The sequence below is a fragment of the Polyodon spathula genome, chromosome 4 (genome assembly GCF_017654505.1).
Source record: "Polyodon spathula isolate WHYD16114869_AA chromosome 4, ASM1765450v1, whole genome shotgun sequence".
Classification (NCBI taxonomy): Eukaryota; Metazoa; Chordata; class Actinopteri; order Acipenseriformes; family Polyodontidae; genus Polyodon; species Polyodon spathula.
This window is the reverse complement of record NC_054537.1, coordinates 95447449-95474668: the sequence shown is the minus strand read 5'-3', so window position 1 is coordinate 95474668 and position 27220 is coordinate 95447449. Positions and strand designations below refer to the sequence as shown.

At 38.1% G+C, this 27220-nt stretch overlaps 1 protein-coding gene across 2 annotated transcripts in view; it reads right to left on the bottom strand.

The window, feature by feature from the left end:
- Positions 1–27220, bottom strand: part of trappc9 (trafficking protein particle complex subunit 9) — a 370303-nt gene that overhangs the window by 265136 nt on the left and 77947 nt on the right. For both annotated transcript variants that reach the window (XM_041249230.1, XM_041249231.1), the window contains one exon: positions 10275–10360. In XM_041249230.1, coding sequence (XP_041105164.1) covers positions 10275–10360 — 86 coding nt within the window. The remainder of the gene's footprint in view (positions 1–10274; positions 10361–27220) is intronic.

Here is a 27220-nt window from a genome sequence, read left to right as displayed (position 1 = left end):
AAAAATATCTCAACAAGTTTGCGAGTGATATACATCGTGCATTAATTTCATGAAAGGAATTGTATGTGTGTGTGTGTGTTTCATATATATATATATATATATATATATATATATATCAAGGTTATAAAACCACTAATATTACAAGCCAGAGGTTACATACGTAGTACAACCATAACTATTAACCACAACAGTAAAAGCAACTCAATAAAAGTACATCTGAATAGAATCCTCTCAACTACTTCAAAAAAAAAAAAAAAAAAAAAAAAAAATCCATCTCACAAGTGACTAAGTTGCAAAAACCTTGTCGAAACATCCCTTCTAAAAGTTTATGATAGTTAAATCATAGCAAAGTGTAATAAAGCATATTGAAAGCATGTTCACAGATGGCTAAGCACTGTAATGATAACGAAACATGGTTCAGATCCATCCAAAGTGAAAATAAGTTGCACAAAACACTGGCCCTTCATTAACACCGGGAACTACAGGAAACAACAGAGACCAGCCTCAAGGTTAGATCTAAAGACGGTGGCAAAGTGGCCATAAACAGGGTTCGAAAAGAATCCGTGTCAAAGCTGTTGAAAATGAAAGTAAACATCTGTCCAGTGAAATAATCCCTGAATTCATTGATTTAATCCAAAAAAATTACATACTTTATTAGTATTCATTTTAAATGTATAATTTTGATACAAAGAGAATGCTCAATGAGGTTTTTAGTGGGTTATGTATGGACAGCTTCCAGTGGCGAATAAAAATCGTATACTGTACAGCAATATGATCAATCAGCATCCCCCTCTCTCACTCTCTCCGTACTAAGGCAAAGTGCTGTCATGGGAGTAGTTATTTCGCAAGAACCAACAAGGTGCCATATTTAGCTCACAAGCCAAGGTATAAAATTAGACAAATGAAAGCGATCCAGTACAAGTGTAATGGGATTGCCTTTTTATATTCCCTTCACAGGAGATGCTTCTTAAATAATGGCAATGTGACAGAGAGCTGGAGTATAGGGGACCCTCATTACAGAGAGCTGGAGCACAGACCCTCATTATAGAGAGCATAGACCCTCATTACAGAGCAGCACAGACCCTCATTATAGAGCTGGAGCATAGGAGAGCTGGAGCACAGACCCTCATTATAGAGAGCTGGAGCACAGACCCTCATTATAGAGAGCTGGAGTATAGGGGACCCTCATTATAGAGAGCTGGAGCACAGGGGACCCTCATTATAGAGAGCTGGAGCACAGACCCTCATTATAGAGAGCTGGAGCATAGACCCTCATTATAGAGAGCTGGAGCACAGACCCTCATTATAGAGAGCTGGAGCATAGACCCTCATTATAGAGAGCTGGAGCATTAGAGAGCTGGACCCTCATTATAGAGAGCTGGAGCATAGGGGACCCTCATTATAGAGAGCTGGAGCATAGGGGACCCTCATTATAGAGAGCTGGAGCACAGACCCTCATTATAGAGAGCTGGAGCACAGACCCTCATTATAGAGAGCTGGAGACACAGGGGACCCTCATTATAGAGAGCTGGAGCACAGACCCTCATTATAGAGAGCTGGAGTATAGGGGACCCTCATTATAGAGAGCTGGAGCACAGGGGACCCTCATTATAGAGAGCTGGAGCATAGACCCTCATTATAGAGAGCTGGAGCATAGGGGACCCTCATTATAGAGAGCTGGAGCACAGGGGACCCTCATTATAGAGAGCTGGAGCACAGGGGACCCTCATTATAGAGAGCTGGAGCACAGACCCTCATTATAGAGAGCTGGAGCACAGGGGACCCTCATTATAGAGAGCTGGAGCATAGACCCTCATTATAGAGAGCTGGAGCATAGGGGACCCTCATTATAGAGAGCTGGAGCATAGACCCTCATTATAGTGAGCTGCAGCACAGGGGACCCTCATTATAGAGAGCTGGAGCATAGACCCTCATTATAGAGAGCTGGAGCACAGGAGACCCTCATTATAGAGAGCTGGAGCATAGACCCTCATTATAGAGAGCTGGAGCATAGACCCTCATTATAGAGAGCTGGAGCATAGACCCTCATTATAGAGAGCTGGAGCACAGGGGACCCTCATTATAGAGAGCTGGAGCACAGACCCTCATTATAGAGAGCTGGAGCACAGACCCTCATTATAGAGAGCTGGAGCACAGACCCTCATTATAGAGAGCTGGAGCATAGATCCTCATTATAGAGAGCTGGAGTATAGGGGACCCTCATTATAGAGAGCTGGAGCATAGACCCTCATTATAGAGAGCTGGAGCATTAGAGAGCTGGAGCACCCTCATTATAGAGAGCTGGAGCATAGACCCTCATTACAGAGAGCTGGAGCATAGACCCTCATTATAGAGAGCTGGAGCATAGACCCTCATTATAGAGAGCTGCAGCATAGACGTTCATTATAGAGAGCTGGAGCACAGACCCTCATTATAGAGAGCTGGAGAACAGGGGATCCTCATTATAGAGAGCTGGAGCACAGGGGACCCTCATTATAGAGAGCTGGAGCACAGACCCTCATTATAGAGAGCTGGAGCACAGGGGACCCTCATTATAGAGAGCTGGAGCACAGACCCTCATTATAGAGAGCTGGAGCACAGAGGACCCTCATTATAGAGAGCTGGAGCACAGGGGACCCTCATTATAGAGAGCTGCAGCACAGACCCTCATTATAGAGAGCTGCAGCATAAACCCTCATTATAGAGAGCTGGAGCACAGGGGACCCTCATTATAGAGAGCTGGAGCATAGACCCTCATAGGTTGAAAGGGTATCAGATGTATTATACACTTTATGGTTAATTCCAGCAGGAGAGCATATCAGATGTATTATACACTTTATGGTTAATTCCAGCAGGAGAGCATACTTAAAAAAATGCCACATGGTCTTTTATTTATTATTACTATGTATTTTTAATAATTAAGATCCAAGGTTGATTTCCTCCCATTTTACTTATCCACTTACCCATCTACTAGACTACACTGCACTGTAGCCACAATTGCTAGAGAAGAGGGAGTAGCGGAATGAAAGCAGAAGCAAACCTCCCACACAGTAGAGACCTAATTTTTCACAATCAGCAAGGTAACTTACACTGTAGGGTATATTACTCCCAGTACTTTCGCACACTTATTCAGAATGAGATGCTAATGTGACCTGGAGGTGAGAAACCATTAGGAGACATACAGAGGTTGACTTGAGACTATTTAAAAGAAACATAAAAGCAACGATACTTTCCTATGTATGCCTACTTTAAAGAGACAGCAACACATAGCACATCAGCTTTGTAATTGTGCAACTCCCAAAGAAAAAAACAGAACTATTATACAGTACAGTTCTGAAATTAGAACTGTTTTATATAGTCCCTACTTTGGGGACTACCAAAAAAAACAACCTATATATCAAAGCTTCCAGACCTTCCCCTTACCAATGATAACATAGTGTTAGAAAGCTGTGACGTAGTCAAAGCACTGTAACTCAAAAAGCAGTAAAGCAAGTGTTAAAAACTGCCGACAGCTTAACAGAGCTCGAGGGAGCCGCTAACCTTTAGAAGGACTAAGAAGGAACCCAGAGGAGCTCCCCCCTGCGCCCTTCACTTTAATGACCTGCTCCTCTTGAAAGTTTAGCTGGCAGAGCGATTCATTTTCAAAGCACATTGCAAGCCGTGAATAACACTTCACTCTAGCTTTCTTGATAGATGCTAATCAAAACAAGGAGACACGACTGAACAGTTTTTTTGGCACCCTCACAAAAACAGCAGAATCCCACGGAGATAAATATGAACATGATTTGCTTCACAATGCATGGTTTACTAAAAGCTTTCCCAGTTACCACCTAACAGCAAGGTCTTCAAGGCAGAAGTGAATAGCTGTTTTAACACAATGACCATACTGGAATTAACAGACATTTAAACTCTTTGTACTGAATACACACTTCCATGAGAAGTAGGGGGAGGACTGAGGACTGGACAAACATCTCCCTTTTATTTTATGCAACAGATTGATCTCCAACCTTAATAATTATATGGTGCAAATGTACAGCATGTGGCTGTCGGCTTCTTTATGAAAGGTAAAGGTTAGCAAAGGTACTGTAAGACTACAAACTAAAAATGAGTATAGACTCAAAGGCTGAAAAAGGAGAACTCTGGCATTGACAGTGTGTAGGTCCTATTTTGGAGCATGAGGTCAATAAAACAAACAGAATAAAACAACTGTATCATTATAACAAAGCCAGCAGGAAGTGATTCACGTTCAATAAGTACATTCTTGCTAGTTTAAATTGTATTATTATTATTATTATTATTATTATTATTCCCCTCTGTAAAATGTGCACTTCCTTCAAAAAAGGCCTGTGTGTTTAATCTAGAACTAAAGCAAGTCAAGGTTTGTTTCAGTATCTGCCGATAACCTGTAGCATTCAATGGCCTAGTTTTCAGATTAAGTGCAAACGAAAGGCAAGACCAGAAGCTAAATACATTTTGCTTGGTTTAAAAACCCTTTTCACAGTCCATCCCAAAGCCCCACTGAGAGCAGTGCCCAACAGCATGGAAATTGGCAGCAGAGGCAAGAACATGCATATTTTCCAACTGCTTAAAAACTGCATTAAAAGCAGACGAGAGTGAAAATAACCCCTCATTATAATTACTTTAAACGCCAAATTACATTTTCTTCACTGCATTTCCCAAACAACATTTTGACATGATTTGATAAGCATAATGTATTTAAATATCTATTACAATAATTGTTTCTGAGAAACAAAAATAAAACATTAACATGTTTGATTATTTAAACCAAATAAAAACAAAAACAAACAAAAACACTTTGAAACTTCTCTAAGCTTCTTATTGAATTTTTAAAAAGGCAAAATAGAGTGCCCTGCCATATTAAAAAGAGCAGTCTTGAAACAGAGGTGCTTTGATCTGTATTGCTTGTGAAATGTATATGGTGGTCAATACATTTCAATTTAAGAAAGACTATTTGCAAGAAGTGCAAACTAAATGAATAACACTCTGTTAGTTTTGGATACTGAAGGCGAGACTGTAACAGATTCTGATTTTAACTTTAGCAATGCGGCTGCTCCATGTGACGCTTCAGTGCCACAGCATGACAGTGGAAATGTATATGTAGAGGGACCTGAGAAGGTACATACGGATGAAAGGCAGGAGGGGAGTGGGGACTGGGTAACTGTTAGAAAAAGTACGAAGAGGAGGACAACACCGAGCAGTCATCGTATAGAAGAGATTGATCTAGCTAATAGATTCCAAACACTGCGCAATGATGATCAGGTGCTGGATGAAAACAGGGGGGAGGTGTTGTTATTAGGTGATTCAATTCTACTCTGTGTCAACAGTGACTTTAGCCATGAAGATCCCGTAAATAGGGTTGTTACCTGCCTCCCTGGAGCAAAAGTAAAGGATATTGAATCACAGGGCACAGATTATTAAATCACAAAAAAAAAGTCTGTGGTCATTGTACATGCTGGTACAAATGACATGAGGAACAGGAAATCTGAGATTCTGAAAGGGGAGTTTAAATCTTAACATAACAGATGAAAATGACAGGATGCAGAATTATTCTCTCCGGACTACTACCTGTTGTCGCTGGTGGGGATGGGAAGTATTCAGTAGAATTGGGGCCTTAACTACTTGGCTGGCTAGTTGGTGTGTGCAAGAAGGGCTGGGATTTATAATCAACTAGTATTGCTTTTGGAAAATAAATAGATATTATAGGAAAGATGGACTACACCTAAATAGGTCCGGGTCAAGCAAGCTAGCTGATAATATTGAACACCACCTAGCAAGGAATTTAAATTACGAACTGGGGAGGGGAGGGAATCTACAGAGGCATGTCAAATTCAGGTTAAAGTATCCTGCCATTCCCGCTACCCGCTGAGTAACACAGAGGTGTGTGCTGCAGTAACCTCTGTCAAATTCCTATTACCCCTGCTCAATCACATGCTCTCGATTGGACCAATTTACACCCAGGTTTATTTAATGTCAGGTCTATGTCTAACAAGGCTTTGTTAATTAGTGATTTCATTCAGGATTACAACATTGATATTTTCTCTTTAACTGAAACACGTCTTGGACCGAATGACAGTGTTTCCCTGATTGAGGCTTCTCCACCTAAATATCTGTTTTTCTAGAAAGCTTGCTCGGCTGGGTGGGGAGGTGGACTTGCTACTGTTTTCCATAGTGAACTTAGAATCAGACAGGAAATTGTTGAAGGTTATTCATCTTTTGATGTATTAACCTTAACATTAAACAGGCCATTACCTGTTCATATTGTAATTATTTATCATCTGCCTATGTCAAACCCACTATTTCTGACTGAATTTGGGGCTCTGCTATCTATATTGACACAGTCAAATATGACTGTTTTACTGGGTGATTTTAACCTTCATGTTGAGATTGATTCTGATTCTAACTCCTTGGAAATTTTGAGGCTACTGGATTCCTTAGATTATATCCTGCATGTCAAAGGTCTTATACATAATCGTGACCATACTTTAGATCTGGTAAATTCTCATGGTTTAGCTGTTAAGAACGTCATAACCCTGGATCTTACTATTTCTGATCATCTTGCCATTCTTTCTGAGGTGAATCTCCCAGTATCTACAAAGACTGTGGACCATGCATTTAAATCCTGGGTAATTAATTCTTCAACCGCTGTTAAGCTTTCTGATGTCTTGAGCTCATTACCACTCTTTGAATCGTTATCAGCAGATGAGCTGGTTAATACCTACAGCACCACGGTTAATATCTACTGCACCACCTTGACTGGTATCTTAGATACTGTAGCGCCAATCCAAACTCGGAGAGTGTCTTTAAAAAAGAAGCTCACCGTGGTTTAGTTATACAATTCGTAAAATGGAGTGTGAGGGTCGTAAAACAGAACGGAGATGTTGGGAATCTGAACTGTACATGAATTACATCGCATGGAAGGGCCACCTAGTTAAATACAGGATGGCTCTGGCCTTGGCTAGATCAGCATATTATTCCAAATTAACTGAAACACATAAAAATAATCGTACATTTATTTTTGCTACCCTTGATAAATTAATTACTCCTTCCCCTAATAATCCTACCCTTGACATTGGCTCCTCTCACAGCTGCAATGACTTTACAATTATTTAAAAATAAAACACTAGACATCAGAAATGAGATTCCACAAAGACCTTCTATAAAGGAGGACTCCAGCACAATTTTACCCATACACCTATTAAGGTTACTATGGGGGCTTTTTCTTTGATTACCTTACAGGAACTGACAGAGCTAGTTCAAAATATGAGAGCTACTACAAGCTATCTTAATCCTATTCCTACAAAACTACTAAAAGATGTTCTTGGTGTTATTAATACCGACGTTTTCTTTGATACTGTAGACCATTCCATCCTGCTGAATCATCCTGAAAGCACAGTGGTACTGTCTGGTCTCGTCCTATCCTGTTTCAAATCTTATCTTTCTGACAGGTTTCAGTTTGTCTCTATTGGGCATTATCAGAAGTTGTCTGTGGTGTTCCACAGGGTCCATTGACATTATCCACAGACATGGAGTGAACTTACATTGCTATGCTGATGACAGCCAGCTATATTTGTCCCAGGAATTTTGTCTGTCTGGGTGTTAGACACTTGCCTTACAGACTTCAAGCATTGCATGTCACAGAATGTTCTAATGTTGAATTCAGATAAAACAGAGGTTATTCCAGTGGGCTCACAGAACCAACTAAAAGGAAATGTGGGATTACATGAGCTCAACCCTTGCAGTCTCCCATCAAAACTTAAACTAGAAATTAAGAGTTTGGGGGTCATCTTTGATCCTGACCTCTCACTGGAGACTCATATTAGTGAAGTTACTAAAGTATCTTTTTACCATTTGAGAAATATATTCAAACTTAGACCAATTATTTCTGTATCTAATGCCAATAGACTAATGCATGTCTTTCTTTAATCTAGAATTGATTATTGTAATACACTTTTTCTGGTTTCCAAAAATACATGGTATCCCGCATGCTGCTTGTTCAGAATACTGCCGCTAGAATTCTGACTAAAACCAGGGAAGGTGAACATATTACCACTGTTTTGGCCTCTTTACACTGGCTCCCAGTGTGGTATAGAATTTATTTTAAGATTTTGCTGTTAACGTACAAGGTCCTGAATGGACTCTATCTTCCAAACTGCAATCTGAGATCACAGGATGTGAGATCACAGTGTGTTTTCTTTCTTTTTTAGTGTATTTTGATGAATGTTGGAGCACACACCTGCGAATACTGTGTTGCACTTAACCGAAGCAGATTAAGAAATGTGTTTGTTAAAATAGCCAAAGCAGTATTAAAATGGAGCTGCTTTCCTGGCTGTTTGTTAAAACAGCTGAAGCAATATTCAAAAATGAAGCTGTGTGCCTTGCTGTTTTAAAAGTCTGAGGGTCAGACTAAAATACACTAAAAAAGAAAGAAAACACACTGTCTGTTTATATGTTGCTGGTTGCGGACGAACAGAGGAACAGAATTAAATGCATCGGGTTGGAATTGCTTCGTCTGTTGCTATAATATTTCTTCAAGAGAACCAGTTACCTAACGTTTGGGACTATTTGGACTTTTGTTAAAACCGCTGCTTTAGCCTGTAATTGCCATAGTTTAACACTGCAACACGCTGTTTTGTTTTGTTTATTATTTTAACTCTCAATTACTTTTGCTACATGTACTGCTATGAGATTTATTTGGCCTTATTATTATTATTATTATTATTATTATTAAAGATCTTGTGTGTACTAAACCACTAGTATACAAAATTATTGCCGTATTATTAGACGTGTTTGTGTTGATTGTGTATTGTGGATACCAAGTTAGTTTTTCTTTGGTTACACATTGGAGTACAGTATATAGTGTACCTGTACAATGGGTTTTTTGCTTTTATGTACTGATACTGCTATTTAAATTAATGTTAATGGGGAAATTAACTGGACCAAATCACACCCCAGCCCATGACGCTGCAGCCACCATATTTTACTGATGCTTTGAAGCATTCAATCCACAATTCATCTCCAGCCCTCCCAATACCTAAAAGTGCTTATTGAAATTGATTTGTTGGAAGTGGGACTCGTCTGAGGTGATCAGAAGCGTCATCCAGAACTGTAGAGGTCTGTCTAACATCAACTGGGCCCAGTGAGCACAGGTTTCTCTCAAGTCACTCGCCCACTGCAGTGGAGCCTGTGCAGAACCCGCTGTGCTGCATGTTGGCTCATGTCTGCGTTGCTGGAGATGTCCACAAGGCTTCGTTGGTTGGAATGGACCTGGCTAACAAGTGCTTTTTTGGGGGGAGGCAGGCCACTGTATGGCTTAATTGTGGTTAGTTCTGGCATTTGGAGACTTGTAAAAGGGCAACACATTCAAACACTTTGACACGTTCTTTTTAACAAGGGGACAAGTTGAACTTATGATATGCATCGGTGTAATCTACACTTAATATTGACAAGAATTTCACTAAAAATCAGCAGCGCTCATTAAAACGCTACCCACGGAGAAGTTATTCATCTGAGGTAATACACTGAGAAGGGGATGCTAACCAGATAGGAGGAGTAAGTCACTTTATTAGAGTCTCAAATGCATGTACAATATAACAGCCTTAAACCATTTAGTATGCAATCAGATGAAAAAGAAAATCTGAACAAACGCCTTCTAATTCAGAACCTAGTCTTTTTAAAATGACTATACAATCTGCACCTTGAAATCTCAGAACAAATGTACAACTGTGAGGACTCGCAATGCACACTAGGGATGGGAAGCTTCAAGTTCTTCTTTATTGGAAGGTTCTTTTTTTTGTGAGATTGAACTCCCCCTCATTAGGAGCTGGCACTCCCAAAACACCTATTAAAAGCAATAAAGTAAAAAAAAAAAGCCTTTCTGTTCCTTGATGGTTCTTCTGACTAGGCCAAGACAGATGGAAAGGCAAAGGCATCCAATTGAATTTAATGTGCTCTCACTTAGCACAACAGAAAGACATTTGTATACGTAATTGCTGAGAGGATGGCATATGAGACATAAAAGTGAATGGCAATGCAGGCTTGGTTACCACTACTCTGGTCTGTGCCTGACAGACGAAGATTGTGTGGGGTTGCATTTTACAATTGCTTTATGCTAATATATTAAAATGACTAAATCTGGCAGGATTAGCTATATCAAGCGTTTCCGAGTTGAGAAACAGTTCTGATAACACTGAAGACATGATTTTGGGTATGTAACAGTACTCCATTGTTGGAAAATGAAAAGGACTGTGACTCACCATATTCTCCACCCGTAGCTCAAAAGGCATGGGGTTATAGACCATCAGCTGGACCTCACAGACATCTCCTTGGACCCACTGGAAATCTGAGCAAAGCACACAAATCAGAGCATGAAAGTCAAGCCCTCACAGGAACCACATGCAAACAGACTTTAATTTCAAGAAGCATCGCAAGTGACAGCTTGCACAGGACGCACTTCAGCCAGGACAAACCAGCTGGAATTCCAGGTCCCATCCTGAGCAACGTGTTCACCTTGTTTTTTAAACTTCAAACACTCAATCAAAAATGACAAGGAGGATTCTCTACTATTGCATTAAATAAAAATAAATTGCCATTTATTTTCTGAGCAATTATTTTGAAAACATGTTTCTGTGTGTGTGTGTGTGTGTGTCTATATATTTGTTCAACAAAATGTGCTTTTGGAGGATTTTCCATACACATTCCAGTAGATATACACCGCTAAAATAAGTCCAGTTCTCAACCCCACTGTGCCCATGAGAAACACAGAATATGGTTTCTGTAGGTAGGTGTAAGGATTTAAAGAAACTGAAGCGGAACTGCACAACTGGGAAATCAAAAGCAGCTGTATTTAGACTTCACATAAACACCCGATGAAGCGCATGTGAATATATCTAAGCAGCTCCAACTAAACATAACTGAACTCGCTGCAGAGGCAGCACTCCCCTAAATCAGAGAAGGCTCATGTGTGTATCAAGTATTTCAGGGGCATGTGGCTGAAACATGTGCCTGGGGATTATTACATTTTAATTTTATTATTATTATTATTATTACAATAGAGGGAGGGTCGTTGTAAAGAGAGGGATGTGTAAAGATTGTAAAGAGTGATTGTAAAGAGAGGGGTGATTGCAAAGTGAGGGTGACTAAAGAGAGGGGTGATTGTAAAGAAAGTAGCGACTGTAAAGAGAGTAGCGACTGTAAAGACAGTAGTGATTGTAAAGAGAGAGGTGACTGTAAAGAGAGAGGTGATTGTAAAGAGAGTAGTGACTGTAAAGAGAGTAGTGATTGTAAAGAGAGTAGCGACTGTAAAGACAGTAGTGATTGTAAAGAGAGTGGCGACTGTAAAAAGAGTAGTGATTGTAAAGGGAGTAGCGACTGTAAAGAGAGTAGTGATTGTAAAGAGAGAGGTGATTGTAAAGAGAGTAGTGATTGTAAAGAGATGGGTGATTGTACAGAGAGGGTGATTATAAAGAAAGTAGCGACTGTAAAGAGAGTAGCGACTGTAAAGACAGTAGTGATTGTAAAGAGAGAGGTGATTGTAAAGAGAGTAGTGATTGTAAAGAGAGAGGTGATTGTAAAGAGAGTAGTGATTGTAAAGAGAGAGGTGATTGTAAAGAGAGTAGTGATTGTAAAGAGAGTAGCGATTGTAAAGAGAGAAGCGATTGTAAAGAGAGAGGTGATTGTAAAGAGAGTAGCGACTGTAAAGAGAGAGGTGATTGTAAAGAGAGTAGCGACTGTAAAGAGAGGGTGGTTTTACAGAACATCTGATCATACTGTATACACCAGCAGCAATGTTACTTTCTAAAAGTCACTTTTATCATACAAATCCCCACCAAGCGGTATCTCAGTCTTACAGGCAATATTAATATTCAGCAGTGTACCTGGTACAATACATTCTAACTCTCAAACTGTCTCTGGGGGAAAATCCCGCTGCTGTTGCCAAACACAAATAGTTTGAATGGAGTTTAAAATTAAATTGTTTTCCCAACTCCATTGCTTAGTAATCCAATTTAATTTAAAATGGATAGCAGATTTTATTTATTATTTATTATGAGGGTGATTATAAAGAGAGGGTGACTGTAAAGAAAATGGTGATTGTAAAGAGAGGGGTGATTGTACAGAGAGGGGTGATTGTAAAGAGAGGGGTGACTGTAAAGAGAGAGGTGATTGTAAAGAGAGAGGTGATTGTAAAGAGAGAGGTGATTGTAAAGAGAGGGGTGATTGTAAAGAGAGGGGGATTGTAAAGTGAGGAGTGATTGTAAAGAGAGGGTGATTGTAAAGACAGGGGTGATTGTACAGAGAGGGGCGATTGTACAGAGAGGGGTGATTGTAAAGAGAGGGGTGATTGTAAAGAGAGGGGCGATTGTACAGAGAGGGGTGATTATAAAGAGAGGGGTGATTGTAAAGAGATGGGTGATTGTAAAGAGATGGGTGATTGTAAAGAGAGGGGGATTGTAAAGTGAGGAGTGATTGTAAAGAGAGGGTGATTGTAAAGAGAGGGGCGATTGTACAGAGAGGGGCGATTGTACAGAGAGGGGCGATTGTACAGAGAGGGGCGATTGTACAGAGAGGGGCGATTGTACAGAGAGGGGCGATTGTACAGAGAGGGGCGATTGTACAGAGAGGGGCGATTATAAAGATAGGGGTGATTGTAAAGAGATGGGTGATTGTAAAGAGATGGGTGATTGTAAAGAGAGGGGTGATTGTAAAGTGAGGAGTGATTGTAAAGAGTGGGGTGATTGTAAAGAGAGGGGTGATTGTAAAGAGAGAGGCGATTGTACAGAGAGGGGCGATTGTACAGAGAGGGGCGATTGTACAGAGAGGGGTGATTATAAAGAGAGAGGTGATTGTAAAGAGAGGGTGATTGTAAAGAGAGGGGTGATTGTAAAGAGAGGGGTGATTGTAAAGAGAGGGGCGATTGTACAGAGAGGGGCGATTGTACAGAGAGGGGCGATTGTACAGAGAGGGGTGATTATAAAGATAGGGTGATTGTAAAGAGATGGGTGATTGTAAAGAGAGGGGTGATTGTAAAGTGAGGAGTGATTGTAAAGAGAGGGTGATTGTAAAGAGTGGGGTGATTGTAAAGAGAGGGGTGATTGTAAAGAGAGAGGTGATTGTACAGAGAGGGGTGATTGTAAAGAGAGGGTGATTGTAAAGAGAGGGGTGATTGTAAAGAGAGAGGTGATTGTAAAGAGAGGGGTGATTGTAAAGAGAGGGGTGATTGTAAAGAGAGGGGTGATTGTAAAGAGAGGGGTGATTGTACAGAGAGGGGTGATTGTACAGAGAGGGGTGATTATAAAGAGAGGGTGATTGTAAAGACAGGGGCGATTGTACAGAGAGGGGCGATTATAAAGAGATGGGGATTGTAAAGTGAGGAGTGATTGTAAAGAGAGGGGTGATTGTAAAGAGAGAGGTGATTGTACAGAGAGGGGTGATTGTAAAGAGCGGGATTGTAAAGAGAGGGTGATTGTAAAGAGAGAGGTGATTGTACAGATAGGGGTGATTGTACAGATAGGGGTGATTGTACAGATAGGGGTGATTGTAAAGTGAGTGGTGATTGTAAAGAGAGGCATGATTGTACAGAGAAGGTGATTGTACAGATAGGGGTAATTGTAAAGAGAGGTGATTGTACAGAGAGAGGTGATTGTACAGAGGGGGGTGATTGTAAAGAGAGGGGTGATTGTAAAGAGAGGGGTGATTGTAAAGAGATGGGTGTGTAGAGAGGGTGCTTGTAAAGAGAAAGGTGTGTAAAGAGAGGGGTGATTGTAAAGAGAGGGTGATTGTACAGAGAGGGGTGGCTGTAAAGAGAGTGGTGATTGTAAAGAGAGAGGTGATTGTACAGAGAGGGGTGATTGTAAAGAGAGGGGTGATTGTAAAGAGAGAGGTGGTTGTAAAGACAGGGTGATTGTAAAGAGGGTGGTTGTAAAGAGAGGGGTGTATAAAGAGGGGTGATTGTACAGAGAGAGGTGATTGTAAAGAGAGAGGTGATTGTACAGAGAATGGTGATTGTAAAGAGAGGGGTGATTGTAAAGAGAGGGGTGATTGTAAAGAGAGGGGTGACTGTATAGAGAGGGGTGTGTAAGGAGAGGGTGATTGTAAAGAGAGGGTGTGTAAAGAGAGGGTTTGTAAAGAGAGAGGTCTGTAAAGAGTGGGGTGTGTAAAGAGAGGGGTGATTGTAAAGAGAGGGTGTTTAAAGAGAGGGTGTTTAAAGGGATGGTGTTGTTACAGAACATCTGATCATACTGTATACACCAGCAGCAATGTTACTTTACAAAAGTCACTATTACCATACAAATCACCACCAAGCGGTATCTCAGTCTTACAGGCAATATTAATATTCAGCAGTGTACCTGGTACAATACACTCTAACTCTCAAACTGACTCTGGGGGAAAATCCCGCTGCTGTTGCCAAATACAAATAGTTTGAATGGAGTTTAAAATTAAATTGTTTTCCCAACTCCATTGCTTGGTAATCCAATTTAATTTAAAATGGATAGCAGATGTATTTATTATTTATTACACTTGCAATCAGACTTCTGTGTTACCTGTTGACATGGGCTGATATCGCTAGTTAGTAGAAGGAGATGTGTGTAACTTTCTTTTTGCCTGATTGTCTAATGTGTGCATATTTATTAAACTGCTAGCTTTTATATCAATAAATATAAATTCAAAGTCAGTGAGATTATTTAAAAGTATTTTGAGTAGCTAGACACTTCATATTTTAAATAATGTAATGTGTGTTTCCATTTTTAGCTGCAAATGATTATTAATATAAAAAACTGAAAAGAAGAAAGTGACAAATAAGAAGATTATTGACAAATAAGCCATTTCTTAAATCACTTATTTCACTAGGCAGCACCAATAAACATAACTTTTAAAAACACCTTTCACCAATGGTTCACTAGTTACAACTACGTGAACAGATTTTTAAACACATTCAGGAATGCATTACACTGTCTATGTACCAATACAAAACAACAGAGATTTTTTTTTTTTTAAATAAATCTTGCTACTACATTTTGCTGCATGGCGTGAAACAACCAAATAATAATAATTCTTCTTCTTCTTCTTCTTCTTCTTCTTCTTCTTCTTCTTCTTCTTCAGCAATGACTGCTGACTAGAGTACGGGTGTGCTTATACCCCAGATAAGTCAGTTAGGGTAATATCAGATGACAGATATATCAATTTGCCATGCCACTTTGTGAGCTAAAGAATCGTGAGGCTTTTTCTGCTCACTTATCCTGTTCTGTTTAGGACCGCATATAGCACATTTACTTGGCATGACTTCATAAAGCAGGAAAATGGAAATATTAATTTAGATCTTGTTACTCATGAGGAAAATGAAACTGTTTCAGAATTCCCCCGGCCGGCTAGCATTAAAAGCCCTGTTACTTAAAGCAAAATACAAGCGCAGTGCAGTAATTGGATTACAGGGGGTCTTCTCTGAGCTAGAAGTGTCAGGAGTAGGGATGTGAAGTTTATTATTGGTGTGTGAAGTTTATTAACAATAAACATTCAGCCACCCACAGAGATTTCAGCCGCTACATTTTTCATGCAGATTTTTTTTTTCCAGGATCACTGCTTTAGCAATGCAGAGTTTGAGGGCCCTTTCACACGTGATTTGTTTACATATTCTAGTTCAGTTTGTAATTAAAAGGAGCTCACTGTCTTTTGAATTTATTAAATATTTCACTGGAAAATAACACTCTGGAATGGTACATTCATGGTGCTTCATGAACTGAACAATTCACTTTACTTAGTGCACATGTTTACAAACATGTATTTGTTTTTTACAAATAGTTGTAATTGTAGAAGCTCATGTCAAAAGTGTCTTTCTTCTGCATGGGCAGAATATGCATTATGTAACAGTAAGGCCTGAAAAAGCAGAACTAATTTGAGAGGTGGATCGTTCATGACCACAGTAAAGACTGTGGGACAAATATTCAAAAGGACTTGCGAGTTTTCTCACCTTTCTCCCAACTCTGCTTGTGTTGCAAATGAAAAATCGCAAGCGAGTGAAATCTGCAGATTCTCGGCAATTATCGCAGCGGAAATTAATAAATCAAAATGAATTAACACAGGAAATCAACTGCAACTCTCTCGACGTGTACAACAATCGCAACGGGATGCAAACTGAAGACACATTATTTGGGCTTTACAAGGCATAGCCCCGGCCCCTCTTCAGCTACGAAAGTTAAAAATGTCATTAAATGTTTTGCTCTCAGTTAATTGCTTTTTCCTACAATTTTCAACATAGTTTTATCCATTGTGTAAGTTCAGAGAATAAAAACAAACCAAGCTAACAACTATCTAGCCTAAACAGAAATGTATTTATTTACGTATTTATGTACTACTGCAATCTTCAAAAGCTGCTGGTTCTGTTGCATTCACAGCGCTGATAATGTTAGATATAGCTAGATATTACTACAGCACAGACCATGGGTCAAAACAATGTTTGTGTAGGGGGCGAGTATCTTTTAAAAAAATATATAAATCAATGTCGGCCTTCTGGAGTCATCTGAATACCTTTCCACTTTTTATTTCATTTAAAACTGTTTAAATGACAAACCATAACAAAACATACAATAATAGTGCATGTACACAGAGCAAAAAAAAGTTGATGGGCAAAATACAGTTTGCACTTCTTAAGAACAGTATTATTGTCATTGCTTGCACCCTGGTACCTCTTTCTTTACCAATTAAGCACTGGTGATTAGTATTGTTTAAAATAAACCACAAATAAATTACATACTTGAGTTGGAAATAAACCCAAATGTTATTATGTTTATTCAAAGTATAAATCGACAAAGGTCTTCTCCAGTAGACAAGTCAAGGAATGTTATTTGTTGTCTGTACATTCTGCCCGCATGATATTTCCTCTTTTTCTGTTGCTCTGCTAGCATTTGCAAATATAACTATCTGAAAACCATGTTCACACTTTAACTAGAAACAGAGATTGTCCTGAAATACTCCCTGTGAAATAATTAAGAGGAGTGTAACCAGTCTTAAGTGATTTCCATGCAACACAGTGATTTGCGAGTAAATCAACTTTTGAATTTATCTTGTGGGATTATTCATGACAACTCCCCCAAATTTGAGGGAAAGCACTTGCGAGACAACAACTTGCAAACCCATTTCTTCCAAAGCAGCATCTATTTTGAATTTCACTCAAAAGCGCAACTTTTGTCTCAAAAATGACTTGTGAAAAAAAATCTCTACAACTCCCCTCATGAGACACGCAAAACTTTTGAATATTTGGCCCTGTATTTTTAGGCCGACTGGGGAACTGGGCTTTAAATGCAGTATATCCAGTATGCTGTATGCCCTCTACTGTATAGTATACTGCAATTGCATCATTACACTACGCACATTTCACCCTGTCTGTATAGTATATACTGTACAAGCATCATTACACTAAGCACCTTTCATCCTGTCTATAGTATATACTGTACAAGCATCATTACACTATGCACCTTTCATCCTGTCTGTATAGTATATACTGTACAAGCATCATTACACTATGCACCTTTCATCCTGTCTGTATAGTATATACTGTACTAGCATCATTACACTATGCACCTTTCATCCTATCTATAGTATATCCTGTACAAGCATCATTACACTACGCACATTTCATCCTGTCTGTATAGTATATACTGTACTAGCATCATTACACTATGCACCTTTCATCCTGTCTGTATAGTATATACTGTACAAGCATCATTACACTATGCACCTTTCATCCTGTCTGTATAGTATATACTGTACAAGCATCATTACACTATGCACCTTTCATCCTGTCTGTATAGTATATACTGTACAAGCATCATTACACTATGCACCTTTCATCCTGTCTGTATAGTATATACTGTACAAGCATCATTACACTATGCACCTTTCATCCTGTCTGTATAGTATATACTGTACAAGCATCATTACACTATGCACCTTTCATCCTGTCTGTATAGTATATTGCAATTGCATCATCACGCTATGCACCTTTCATCCTGTCTATAGTATATACTGTAAAAGCATCATTACACTGTGCACCTTTCATCCTGTCTGTATAGTATATACTGTACAAGCATCATTACACTACGCACCTTTCATCCTGTCTGTATAGTATATACTGTACTAGCATCATTACACTATGCACCTTTCATCCTGTCTGTATAGTATATACTGTACTAGCATCATTACACTATGCACCTTTCATCCTGTCTGTATAGTATATACTGTACTAGCATCATTACACTATGCACATTTCATCCTGTCTGTATAGTATATACTGTACAAGCATCATTACACTATGCACCTTTCATCCTGTCTGTATAGTATATACTGTACAAGCATCATTACACTATGCACCTTTCATCCTGTCTATAGTATATACTGTACAAGCATCATTACACTATGCACCTTTCATCCTGTCTGTATAGTATATACTGTACAAGCATCATTACACTATGCACCTTTCATCCTGTCTGTATAGTATATACTGTACAAGCATCATTACACTATGCACCTTTCACCCTGTCTGTATAGTATATACTGTACAAGCATCATTACACTATGCACCTTTCATCCTGTCTGTATAGTATATACTGTACAAGCATCATTACACTACGCACCTTTCATCCTGTCTGTATAGTATATACTGTACTAGCATCATTACACTATGCACCTTTCATCCTGTCTGTATAGTATATACTGCACAAGCATCATTACACTACGCACATTTCATCCTGTCTGTATAGTATATACTGTACTAGAATCATTACACTATGCACCTTTCATCCTGTCTGTATAGTATATACTGTACTAGCATCATTACACTACGCACCTTTCATCCTGTCTGTATAGTATATACTGTACAAGCATCATTACACTACGCACCTTTCATCCTGTCTGTATAGTATATACTGTACAAGCATCATTACACTATGCACCTTTCATCCTGTCTATAGTATATACTGTACAAGCATCATTACACTATGCACCTTTCATCCTGTCTATAGTATATACTGTACAAGCATCATTACACTATGCACCTTTCATCCTGTCTGTATAGTATATACTGTACAAGCATCATTACACTATGCACCTTTCATCCTGTCTATAGTATATACTGTACAAGCATCATTACACTATGCACCTTTCATCCTGTCTGTATAGTATATTGCAACTGCATCATTACACCATGCACTTTTCATCCTGTCTGTATAGTATATTACAAGCATCATTACACTATGCACCTTTCATCCTGTCTATAGTATATACTGTACAAGCATCATTACACTATGCACCTTTCATCCTGTCTATAGTATATACTGTACAAGCATCATTACACTATGCACCTTTCATCCTGTCTATAGTATATACTGTACAAGCATCATTACACTATGCACCTTTCATCCTGTCTGTATAGTATATACTGTACAAGCATCATTACACTATGCACCTTTCATCCTGTCTGTATAGTATATACTGTACAAGCATCATTACACTATGCACCTTTCATCCTGTCTATAGTATATACTGTACAAGCATCATTACACTATGCACCTTTCATCCTGTCTGTATAGTATATACTGTACAAGCATCATTACACTATGCACCTTTCATCCTGTCTATAGTATATACTGTACAAGCATCATTACACTATGCACCTTTCATCCTGTCTGTATAGTATATACTGTACAAGCATCATTACACTATGCACCTTTCATCCTGTCTGTATAGTATATACTGTACAAGCATCATTACACTATGCACCTTTCATCCTGTCTGTATAGTATATACTGTACAAGCATCATTACACTATGCACCTTTCATCCTGTCTGTATAGTATATACTGTACAAGCATCATTACACTATGCACCTTTCATCCTGTCTGTATAGTATATACTGTACAAGCATCATTACACTATGCACCTTTCATCCTGTCTGTATAGTATATACTGTACAAGCATCATTACACTATGCACCTTTCATCCTGTCTGTATAGTATATACTGTACAAGCATCATTACACTATGCACCTTTCATCCTGTCTGTATAGTATATACTGTACAAGCATCATTACACTATGCACCTTTCATCCTGTCTGTATAGTATATACTGTACAAGCATCATTACACTATGCACCTTTCATCCTGTCTGTATAGTATATACTGTACAAGCATCATTACACTATGCACCTTTCATCCTGTCTGTATAGTATATACTGTACTTGCATCATTACACTATGCACCTTTCATCCTGTCTGTATAGTATATACTGTACAAGCATCATTACACTATGCACCTTTCATCCTGTCTGTATAGTATATACTGTACTAGCATCATTACACTATGCACATTTCATCCTGTCTGTATAGTATATACTGTACAAGCATCATTACACTATGCACCTTTCATCCTGTCTGTATAGTATATACTGTACAAGCATCATTACACTATGCACCTTTCATCCTGTCTGTATAGTATATACTGTACAAGCATCATTACACTATGCACCTTTCATCCTGTCTGTATAGTATATACTGTACTTGCATCATTACACTATGCACCTTTCATCCTGTCTGTATAGTATATACTGTACAAGCATCATTACACTATGCACCTTTCATCCTGTCTGTATAGTATATACTGTACAAGCATCATTACACTATGCACCTTTCATCCTGTCTGTATAGTATATACTGTACTAGCATCATTACACTATGCACCTTTCATCCTGTCTGTATAGTATATACTGCACAAGCATCATTACACTATGCACCTTTCATCCTGTCTGTATAGTATATACTGTACAAGCATCATTACATTATGCACATTTCATCCTGTCTGTACAGTATATACTGTACAAGCAGCATTACACTATGCACCTTTCATCCTGTCTATAGTATATACTGTACAAGCATCATTACACTATGCACCTTTCATCCTGTCTGTATAGTATATACTGTACAAGCATCATTACACTATGCACCTTTCATCCTGTCTGTATAGTATATACTGTACAAGCATCATTACACTATGCACCTTTCATCCTGTCTATAGTATATACTGTACAAGCATCATTACACTAGGCACCTCTCATCCTGTCTGTATAGTATATACTGTACTTGCATCATTACACTATGCACCTTTCATCCTGTCTGTATAGTATATACTGTACTAGCATCATTACACTATGCACCTTTCATCCTGTCTGTATAGTATATACTGTACAAGCATCATTACACTATGCACCTTTCATCCTGTCTATAGTATATACTGTACAAGCATCATTACACTATGCACCTTTCATCCTGTCTATAGTATATACTGTACAAGCATCATTACACTATGCACCTTTCATCCTGTCTGTATAGTATATACTGTACTAGCATCATTACACTATGCACCTTTCATCCTGTCTGTATAGTATATACTGTACAAGCATCATTACACTATGCACCTTTCATCCTGTCTGTATAGTATATACTGTACTAGCATCATTACACTATGCACCTTTCATCCTGTCTGTATAGTATATACTGTACAAGCATCATTACACTATGCACCTTTCATCCTGTCTGTATAGTATATACTGTACAAGCATCATTACACTATGCACCTTTCATCCTGTCTGTATAGTATATACTGTACTAGCATCATTACACTATGCACCTTTCATCCTGTCTATAGTATATACTGTACAAGCATCATTACACTATGCACCTTTCATCCTGTCTGTATAGTATATACTGTACTTGCATCATTACACTATGCACCTTTCATCCTGTCTGTATAGTATATACTGTACAAGCATCATTACACTATGCACCTTTCATCCTGTCTGTATAGTATATACTGTACAAGCATCATTACACTATGCACCTTTCATCCTGTCTGTATAGTATATACTGTACTAGCATCATTACACTATGCACCTTTCATCCTGTCTGTATAGTATATACTGTACAAGCATCATTACACTATGCACCTTTCATCCTGTCTGTATAGTATATACTGTACTTGCATCATTACACTATGCACCTTTCATCCTGTCTGTATAGTATATACTGTACTTGCATCATTACACTATGCACATTTCATCCTGTCTGTATAGTATATACTGTACAAGCATCATTACACTATGCACCTTTCATCCTGTCTGTATAGTATATACTGTACAAGCATCATTACACTATGCACCTTTCATCCTGTCTGTATAGTATATACTGTACAAGCATCATTACACTATGCACCTTTCATCCTGTCTGTATAGTATATACTGTACAAGCATCATTACACTATGCACCTTTCATCCTGTCTGTATAGTATATACTGTACAAGCATCATTACACTATGCACCTTTCATCCTGTCTATAGTATATACTGTACAAGCATCATTACACTATGCACATTTCATCCTGTCTATAGTATATACTGTACAAGCATCATTACACTATGCACCTTTCATCCTGTCTGTATAGTATATACTGTACAAGCATCATTACACTATGCACCTTTCATCCTGTCTGTATAGTATATACTGTACAAGCATCATTACACTATGCACCTTTCATCCTGTCTGTATAGTATATACTGTACAAGCATCATTACACTATGCACCTTTCATCCTGTCTGTATAGTATATACTGTACAAGCATCATTACACTATGCACCTTTCATCCTGTCTGTATAGTATATACTGTACATAAGCATCATTACACTATGCACCTTTCATCCTGTCTGTATAGTATATACTGTACTTGCATCATTACACTATGCACCTTTCATCCCAGGGTGTCAGCTTCAACAATATTACTGGGGATCATTACACTATGCACCTTTCATCCTGTCTGTATAGTATATACTGTACAAGCATCATTACTGAATGCACCTTTCATCTAATCTCCATAGTATATACTGTACAAGCATCATTACACTTGCACCTTTCATCCTGTCTGTATAGTATATACTGTACAAGCATCATTACACTATGCACCTTTCATCCTGTCTGTATAGTATATACTGTACAAGCATCATTACACTATGCACCTTTCATCCTGTCTGTATTAAGCCCGTATATACTGTACGCTCATCTTTACACTATGCACAATTCATCCTGTCTGTATAGTATACCTGAACTGCACACAATACAAGATGAGGTCTTACAAGCATCATTACTTCCCTTGATTTAAATTCACACTTTTCACAATTCATCCTGTCTGTATAGTATATACTGTACAAGCATCATTACACTATGCACCTTTCATCCTGTCTGTTTAGTATCTCCCATAGTATATACTGTACAAGCATCATTACACTATGCACCATTTCATCCTGTCTGTATAGTATATACTGTACTGCTGCATCATTACACTATGCACCTTTCATCCTGTCTGTACTATACCAGAATCTAAATCATTAATGTATTATAGCAGAGTACTGATCCCTGTGGTAGCATCATCCATTCTGACCTTTTTCACTAATCAGTCTGTATAGTTTATACTGTACCAGCCCTCATTACACATATGCACCTTTCATCCCAACTGCGTTCAGTACTGAGAATTATCTTTTATGCGGGACTTTGTCACTTTCTGTACTAACCATGTCATATGCATTACACTTATGCACCTTTCATCCTGTCTGTATAGTATATACTGTACAAGCATCATTACACTATGCACCTTTCAGTACCCTGTCTGTATAGTATATACTGTACTATAGCATCATTACACTATGCACCTTTCATTACCTGTCTGTATAGTATATACTGTACAAGCATCATTACACTATGCACCTTTCCAGTCTGTCTGTATAGTATATAAGAGACTGCTGCATGATTTGGTTAGCATTTGTAAATTACTTCTTTCATTTCTTTGAGTACTACTGGGAGGATCTCATCAGGGGATTTGTTTATTTTAAGAGCTCCTAGTCCCATTAACACTTCTGCCTCAGTTATGCTAGTATTTAAAACTGTACAGGAATCATTACACTATGCTTTGTAAAAACTTGTGAAAAGTAATCATTTAACATATTTGCATCCTGTCTGTATAGTATATACTGTACAAGCATCATTACACTATGCACCTTTCAATCCTGTCTGTATAGTATATATTGTACTTACACTTTGCAATTGGTTTTAGCTACACTTCATCATTACACTATTTTCATCCTGTCTCTATAGTATATACTGTACAAGCATCATTACACTATGCACCTTTCATCCTGTCTGTATAGTATATACTGTACTGCATCATTACACTATGCACCTTTCATCCTGTCTGTATAGTATATACTGCCTTTTTCATTACACTGATCATTTTTTTTGTATTGATCTATTACTACAATTTTGCAATTTAGTTTTACATTTAGATCTGTCTACTTTAGGGATATAATTGTTTTACGCCTCTAGTACTACGTTTCAACCATCCTGTTCTGTGGGTGTATCTATTACTGTATAGCATATTTTCTAAAATTGTAAACCTAGCTATAGTCTATACTTTACAAGCATCATTACACTACTGCACATTTCATCCTGTCTGTATAGTATATACTGTGGTTCTCTGACCTCTGCAAGTTATTCTATCTTCGTTATTTGACTAAATCAAGCATGCCTCCCCTCATCCTGTCTGTACAAATTGTACTAGGAAGCAGTCATTTGTCATTTCCACCATTTCATTTCATCCTTCGCGCTACCCACCGGGTTTTCCCATTTTATACTGGGGGAAGTTGAAATCTGTCTGTATAGTATATACTGTACAAGCATCATTACACTATAACACTTTTCATCCTGTCTGTATAGTATATACTGTACAAGCATCATTACACTATGCACTTTTCAATCCTGTCTGTTATTCTGACCCATATTGATTCGGTATTTTCTTTGTCCAGGTTTAACACCTGTGACTATTTCTTATGTATATCATTACACTATCCACCTCTTCATCCTGTCTGTATAGTATATACTGTGTATACATCATTACACTATTCGCACCATTCACTCTCAGATCACTATCACATCATAGTTACTGTTATGCAGTAGCTTCATTCTAGAATTTTGTTTCTGATACTTCTAGCATTTAGATAAATACATTTAATGGTTGTCTTACTATATACTTGTTCTTGTTTTTCACTCCTTCTGTTTTTTTGTCTGTATAGTATATACTGTACAAGCATCATTACACTATGCACCTTTCATCCTGTCTGTATAGTATATACTGTACAAGCATCATTACACTATGCACCTTTCATCCTGTCTATAGTATATACTGTACAAGCATCATTACACTATGCACCTTTCATCCTGTCTATAGTATATACTGTACAAGCATCATTACACTATGCACCTTTCATCCTGTCTGTATAGTATATACTGTACAAGCATCATTACACTATGCACATTTCATCCTGTCTGTATAGTATATACTGTACAAGCATCATTACACTATGCACCTTTCATCCTGTCTGTATAGTATATACTGTACAAGCATCATTACACTATGCACATTTCATCCTGTCTGTATAGTATATACTGTACAAGCATCATTACACTATGCACCTTTCACCCTGTCTGTATAGTATATACTGTACAAGCATCATTACACTATGCACCTTTCATCCTGTCTGTATAGTATATACTGTACTAGCATCATTACACTATGCACCTTTCATCCTGTCTGTATAGTATATACTGTACAAGCATCATTACACTATGCACCTTTCACACTGTCTGTATAGTATATACTGTACTAGCATCATTACACTATGCACCTTTCATCCTGTCTACTATATACTGTACAAGCATCATTACACTATGCACCTTTCATCCTGTCTGTATAGTATATACTGTACAAGCATCATTACACTATGCACCTTTCATCCTGTCTGTATAGTATATACTGTACTTGCATCATTACACTATGCACCTTTCATCCTGTCTGTATAGTATATACTGTACAAGCATCATTACACTATGCACCTTTCACACTGTCTGTATAGTATATACTGTACAAGCATCATTACACTATGCACCTTTCATCCTGTCTACTATATACTGTACAAGCATCATTACACTATGCACATTTCATCCTGTCTATAGTGTATACTGTACAAGCATCATTACACTATGCACCTTTCATCCTGTCTGTATAGTATATACTGTACTTGCATCATTACACTATGCACCTTTCACCCTGTCTGTATAGTATATACTGTACAAGCATCATTACACTATGCACCTTTCATCCTGTCTGTATAGTATATACTGTACAAGCATCATTACACTATGCACATTTCATCCTGTCTATAGTATATACTGTACAAGCATCATTACACTATGCACCTTTCATCCTGTCTATAGTATATACTGTACAAGCATCATTACACTATGCACCTTTCATCCTGTCTGTATAGTATATACTGTACAAGCATCATTACACTATGCACTTTTAATCCTGTCTGTATAGTATATAGTGTACTAGCATCATTACACTATGCACCTTTCATCCTGTCTATACTATATACTGTACAAGCATCATTACACTATGCACATTTCATCCTGTCTGTATAGTATATACTGTACAAGCATCATTACACTATGCACATTTCATCCTGTCTGTATAGTATATACTGTACAAGCATCATTACACTATGCACATTTCATCCTGTCTATAGTTTATACTGTACTAGCATCATTACACTATGCACCTTTCATCCTGTCTATAGTATATACTGTACAAGCATCATTACACTATGCACTTTTAATCCTGTCTGTATAGTATATAGTGTACTAGCATCATTACACTATGCACCTTTCATCCTGTCTGTATAGTATATAGTGTACTAGCATCATTACACTATGCACCTTTCATCCTGTCTATAGTATATACTGTACAAGCATCATTACACTATGCACCTTTCATCCTGTCTATAGTATATACTGTACAAGCATCATTACACTATGCACCTTTCATCCTGTCTATAGTATATACTGTACAAGCATCATTACACTATGCACATTTCATCCTGTCTGTATAGCATATACTGCAATTGCTTCATTACACTATGAACATTTAAATTTGACATGCTACTGGCATTCTTTATATTCTGTATAATTCATATTCGATTCATACTGTATATCTTATGGCATATCTTCACAGAAAGAAGAGTAAACACCTTGGTGTGCTACTGTAAGCATCCGTATCATCT